At 38.2% G+C, this 6,646-nt stretch overlaps 1 protein-coding gene across 2 annotated transcripts in view; it reads right to left on the reverse strand.

Annotated features, from left to right (window-relative positions):
* Positions 1-1,823: 1,823 nt before the first annotated feature.
* The window catches only part of cutc (cutC copper transporter homolog (E. coli)), a 5,920-nt gene continuing 1,097 nt past the window's right edge, over positions 1,824-6,646 (reverse strand). The window contains exons 3-9 of one of the 2 annotated variants that reach the window (XM_034897894.1): positions 5,265-5,324; positions 4,959-5,084; positions 3,296-3,331; positions 2,987-3,120; positions 2,330-2,357; positions 2,119-2,224; positions 1,824-2,001 (exon numbers count right to left, since the gene is read on the reverse strand). In XM_034897894.1, coding sequence (XP_034753785.1) covers positions 1,890-2,001; positions 2,119-2,224; positions 2,330-2,357; positions 2,987-3,120; positions 3,296-3,331; positions 4,959-5,084; positions 5,265-5,324 — 602 coding nt within the window. In that variant the 3' untranslated portion in view covers positions 1,824-1,889. Of the gene's footprint in view, positions 2,002-2,118; positions 2,225-2,329; positions 2,358-2,986; positions 3,121-3,295; positions 3,332-4,958; positions 5,169-5,264; positions 5,325-6,646 lie in introns of both variants that reach the window. The other variant, XM_034897893.1, reaches the window with a different exon arrangement.

Below are 6,646 nucleotides of genomic sequence, written 5' to 3' on the forward strand. Positions count from 1 at the left end.
TGATGGAAATAAAATCTAACTTCTTGTGACATATTATACAAATGTCTAATCTGTCATTTGATGCCTTTTGGAGATTTTTCCATCTTTTCTTGTCTTCTTTTAGCACATTAATAAAAGAATTTACCTAGGGTGCGCAAACTTTTGAGCCCCACTGTACATGTGTTGAGCTGGAATTAAGGTAAAATTATAGGTTTTTAGAAATAGATCCAATCCAGTGTATTCTGTGTTTATTTGTTTCAGATTTCACACATTTATTTTAACAAAGACCACAGCACATCAGTCAATTGCACAAACAGGTGTGGTGTGACTTTTTCACTAGGTGGGGTTAGACCATAGAAATGAAATGGGTTTAGATTTCCAGTAAGGTGTAGTAAGAGATGTCCTGAACCCAAATATATCAGTGATTGTCTGGAATTATGGAGCAAAGCTTGTTTATATCCCCTCCGGTTTCAGATTTGAGGTAATTTTACAGTAGTGGTATGGGATTTCACTTTGAAAAATCTCCAAATTTATACAGTAAAAATGTAAAATATGTTATTGTAACATGTAATTGTTTCAGCTGGGTTTTGGACTCGTATCTTGGCTTGAGCAATTTTGATTGTAGTTTTGAGGAAGTTTTAATAATGAACATCGTTGTTCTTTATCATTTTGATTCCCAATTCCTTTTACACAACTTTTACAGGTTTTTAACTGCTCTACCCCCAATCAAAAGAATTTAATTTTGTTTATTTTTAAAGAGGTCCTTGGCCTCATGGTTAAAACATCTAGGTGGTATTGTCGGGCCCATTTTTTAACCTTATCTTGACCCCTCCTCTACCACCAGTCCAGTTTACATTTCTTACAAGTATATTGCATCATACTAGAGTCACTCTGAGTCCAGGGATTACCTGAATAATAAATGCCTAATAAATCAATATGCATTGGACTACCATTACAATTATACAAGTATTCTACTTTGTCAGCCAGGAAGTGAAAGAATGAGAAGGACTTATGCTTGCATGACTAACAATACATCCCTATACCAAACGCACATGCATCCTAGCCTCACTGGACTTGCAAAATTATCTTTTAAATTGACAAACATCAAATGTGTAATTCATTACTCAATTCAAACAGGATTAAGTCATTTGTCTCTTGCCTTTCATACGTACATATTCTTTCTCTTGAAATGAGGTCCCATGGTCCACTGGAAGGGGACTTTACCTCTCTATTGATTCGCCCAATGGATGAGGGCCATCACAGGTTCATGGACACATATTTCTCACTTCAGTACAGCCTGGCTGGATATTAGTGACAATAGTAACATGACTCTCCAACCTTATAAACCTCATTAACAACAATTAATGTGTGTAATGTTATGTGTATGAATGATGCATTAAAGGTGAAATTAATAGGAGACTGGTTTTAATTGGAGCATTTGTAATATTTGACAACACTGGACGATTATACACTGAATTATTCAACCTGTTGGGCTTTAATTGAATTCTGAGAAAACTGAATCAAGTCACAATGTTTTTAATCCTTAAAAAAATAAAGTACAGGAGGCCACAACTTTACGTTATTTTCCACTGTTAAATGGGGAGTGCTGTAAATAAATACACAGGTGGTCAACTATATGGCAATTATAAAACATCAAACTTAATTTTAAAATTAGTATTGTGAATTACACAGCCCAAAACAAGTGTACAACATTAAATGTAAATGATTAATCACTCTCCACTGTGAGATACTTTAACTGCATATCCCAGAAGGTGCAGGGCTTTCCCTGAGCTCTAACATTGAAAGGACTGTTTAACCATTGATAAAGAAAAAAAATGTTTTTCGACGTACCAGTATAATTACTTTTGAGGTATCGGTTTTGTTGTCTGTCACGATTGTCCATTACCCATTTACATGGTATTTCTGGCTATTGCATTAAGAGTTCGGACTTTTCTCACATCGGTCACCTTCAGGCCATACTCAGGTGCTGAGAAAGTAGCTCCCATCGTCACACAGGTGTTCCTGCACATGGAAACAATATCAGACAGACAGCAACAACACAACTAGTTTATCTATTTTACTTTTACTTCCTATTAGGAATCTTGTAATGTGTGAAAGCATGGGAAAAACCATATATACCTGAACTTCATGGCCGAATCCCTACTGGAGCGGGCTGAGCAGTGAAACTCTTCAGCTCCCGACCCCTCTAAAATTCTCTGCAGGTTCCTCTCAGTAATACCACCTCCTGTATCAGATATAGAGAGATATATATATATATATATATATATTATAAATAAACAAATAAAAACCCTATTTATTCATCTTACAAGAGAAAAGTAAAAGTACTCACCTGGCATGATGGCAATTCTCCCTTTAGCCTGTGGAAGAAAATGAGGAGAGTAGGATATAAGAAGGGTAGTAAGGGAGAGACATCAGCTGCTCACCTACAATGACTAAGCAGAAGAGATAAATAGCCCTCCCATCTTCTTCTTCGTGTATATATATACCGATACGTCTATATACTGGTATGTTTATATGCTGGTGTGTCCATATGCTAGTGTATCTACATACTAGCATGTCTATATACTAAGTCTAGTATGGCTGTGTTATGTAATCTGCTATAGATGGTATAGAAAGTAGAAGAAAGGATGTATTAGGGTTTTTAAGTGTTTGTGTATGTATGCATCTGTGTCTATGATGTGTAAATAATAATATGTAAATAACTGAAGAATAAGATTTACTAAAGGATAAAAGTAGAGAAAGGGGGTCGGACTTGATAAGTTGCTTATCAACTTCTTCCTACTCCTTTGGAACATGGAAAAGTTTTGTTGCGTTTGAATGACTTTCAATATTGGAAGACTGTGCTAAAAAGTACATGACCTTATTTATGTCATTTTAATTATATATGTATGCAGGAATGCATGTATATAAATCTTTTATTTTAATGTTGTTGTTTTTTTTTATGTTCAAATAAACACATTCTAACATATATATAATTGATACGTACTTGTTCAATGAGCCGTTTAATGAGAGGGAGGCCCTCCAAAGCAGAATTTTCACAGCCACTTGTCAACAGACGCTGGAACCCTAGTGATATCAGCGTCTCCAGAGCAACCACTGGGTCGTTAACCATGTCAAAAGCTGCAGTAGGAGCAATATAAGTTTTCATAAAATGAGTTCAAAGGTCTTTAGAGGCTCTGATGAAATCACTCTAAAAAAGGGCTTTACGGCTTTGTGATATTTTTTCTGATGTAGTTGCTAGCAGCTGCATGGAAATTCGAAAGTTTTAACTCAACAATTGATAGAAGAACGTTACCTCGGTGGAAGGTGATAGGCAAAGGTCGAGCAGCAGCTAGTGGGTAAAAAGTGACAATCAGAAAAATACATGGAAAAATACCCCAAACAAAGTAAAAGTAATAAAAGCATGGCGAATTCTGAATAATTTGTTTTCTCTTTTTGTGTGTGCTTACATGCTCTCTATGGCTAGTTGTTTATTCAGTACAAAATACTCGATAAGACATTTACTTCACTTTACACTGCGTCACTTGCCAACACAATTTTCTTTGTTATGGATTATTGCTAGTCTGTAAATCCACACCCAAATCTGAACGGATTAAGGGTCTGGCATCAAGTAATGAAATTTGTCCATCTCGAAGGGCGGCATCAAGCGTGCATTTGAAAATCTCACTGCACACAATGGATAACACTACGACCAATCACAACACACGAGTAGACGTTTCCAGAGCCCCATACACTTAGCTACCAGTGGAGCTAACTGGTAGATTAAATTGTTGTCATCGGTTTAGCTCACCTTTGGCCCGCCTATATCAGATAGGCCAATGTGATTGGTGCTACAAGGGCATAGTTAATGAGCAGCATTACTCGTTGCCAGAGTAACTCACTGAGCAAATTCAAATTGTGATCTCGTCAAAACTTGGATTTCCAGGGTAGATTTACTGTTACGATATTTTTGCTCACTGACTTTCATTTTATTTTAAGCAAAATTATTTATAAAAAAATGGAAGGATGACTTCTGGAATAAAACAAAGACGAGAATGTCATAGAACATATGCTGTATATTATATAAGTATACAGATACTATATAGAGAAAAGGCAAAAGGTCCTTGTGTGCCTTCCACCCGGCAACTAAGGTGCTAACACTTTAACTTGTCTTTGCAAGAAAACCATAGGTGTTACTTATAACATATATGTCAATTTAAGTTTTCCAGTATGACAAATACACTTACAACTGGAACAGCTAAAGGGAATACAACCATCCAAATATCAACTGGTGATAAATTTCATTTTGTATATCCAATATTTTGTTTTGCCACATGTTTAATACTCTAAAGAGCCCAACGTTTAAAAATTTGAAAAAGGAATGCTGATTTGTTTTGTATGTGTGTAGGTTGTCTCGCATTGCCACACCTGGGATGGGAGAAAGACTTGCTCTGGTTTATTGGCATTTCCTCAAACCAATCACAATTGGCTTGGGCGGTGCTATGCGCAAGACGGAGCAAAGGCACCTCTGCAAAATAAACTTAGAATGGACAAATGGTCTAGCAATCTCTCCGGATTTATCCTGCAGAGATCTGAGGAGCAGTCAACCATAGTCCTCATTAATTGTCCAGAGTTTAAAATGGCAACACAAAAGGAAACCCAGGAAACGGATTTCCGGCCAAAATTAGTGAAATCCGGCAGAATTTCCGTAGGCTACAGAGCAATCCCGGAAGTGGAATGTCATGGATATAGACTAGCGTGAAGGTAATATTTGAGAAGGTATTTTAGTGGAGATTTTGGTTCTGGCAAGATTTAAATAGAGAACATGGCAGCTAAGACAGAGTACTTTTCTGTTATGTAAATTGGATCTTTGTAGAACTGTACATCATGCTCTGTTAAGTGAGCATCTTTTCTTTCTTCTTTTTTTAAGTGCATTGTAGGCCCATACAGATATGTTAAAGTTAACAGGAAGACAATACCCAGTAACTCCATACAGAGCTCCGTGTCCACCTGTCCATCCTCTGTCAGGGCTCCGAGCACTAGTCCGTCGGCCCCGTGGCTCTTCATCAGCTCTATGTCCTTCCTCATCACCTCCACTTCCTGGTCTGAGTACAGGAAGTCCCCCCCACGAGGCCTTATCATCACATAGACTGGTATTTTGACATTCTGCTTCACAACCTGCAACAGACCTGTGGCAAAGCAAAAATGGTTGCATATGTGATTGTTTGTGCTTGTTAGAGTTTAGGGTTGTATATGAATATTTGTACAGAAATGAACTGATCCACCTTGACTTGGAGTGAGTCCTCCCTCCAGAAGACTAGAACACAGTTCAAGTCGACCTGCACCTGTCAGCAGAAACAAATGCTCATAATGCACCTATGTACCTTTTATGGTCTGCGATTAATAAAAAATATAATAAACAATGCATATCAATTAATTACTAAAATGGTCTGATTGACAAACATTTTCAACTTACAATTGCCTGTATCTACCTCTAGAGCAAGTAACACACGGTGGGTTTACAGTTTATGCCGATTGCTTACACACTGAAAGTGAATACTTAGACAAAAGCACAAAAACTTGAACAAAGGCAACAAAAGTACAAGCACGTTTCCTGATCTGTGTTTTGTTTGCAATTCTGCAACACACTTCTTGAAAAACACTACACACTGTTTCTTACATTAGGCACTTTGTTCAAGAATGAACACCCTTGCAATCATTGGGAAAACACTTCTCTTCAAAATGAAAAACACTATCTAAAATTGGCAACACACCCACACACTCAATCCCCTTGTGTGCCACCATTAGTCTACCAGGAGTTCTCCATCACCATGCCACTCTTGGTCACTACAATACTGCACGCATAAATCACGCTTCTGGGGGCACTACATAATGTAGATGTAAAGGACGGACCACAGCAGCTAAGGTTTGTTCTCATCTGGGATAATGTTAGTTTCCACATGGCTGCTCTGGTCCGGGACCGGTTAACCAACTACACTACTCTAACTTCACAGTTGTATACTTGGCCCTGTTAAGGAAAAACTCAAGAGCAGCACAACTCATCTCACATACGCGAAGAAGCTTTGGTAGACTTTGATGACTTACACAGGAGCATTTAACTAACACTCAATTGAGGAGACAATTAAGCAGGCAGTACAGTTTAACCAGAACGCGTTATTGTGCAGTGCCATCCCAACTCCCTGAAGTTCCTGTCTTCCTGAAGGTGTATTTAAACTCACACAGATGGTAAAGCCTAGTTAAGTGTATATCTCTGGGAAGTAGACAAAAGTGTGGCAGGCCCGCGACCTTCAAAAGGAGACAGCCCTGAAACAACACATTTCCTTATCACGCAGCTGTCCATACTCCTTGAATCTGTAGAGAGACAAACATTATTATACATAAACAGGTTTGGTAAATAGAGACAGGGCTGAATATTCTCATCCCCTGACCTGTGACCTATGAATGACCTGACGTTGCCTAAGCTTTCCTTATAGTCTCATCATAACAGGGTGTTTCCGGTAATTCCACTATAGGCCCTTTACTTCCCGTTTCTTAATCCGATTGAGGTATTTTTTGGTAGTTTGGCGTTGGAAATTGTACAACCACATGCTTCTGTAATCGAAGGAAGAGGCATGCTGATACATTAAGGGGGGGGGGGGGGGGGGGG

Source organism: Etheostoma cragini, chromosome 17, assembly GCF_013103735.1.
Source record: "Etheostoma cragini isolate CJK2018 chromosome 17, CSU_Ecrag_1.0, whole genome shotgun sequence".
In the NCBI taxonomy this organism is placed as follows: Eukaryota; Metazoa; Chordata; class Actinopteri; order Perciformes; family Percidae; genus Etheostoma; species Etheostoma cragini.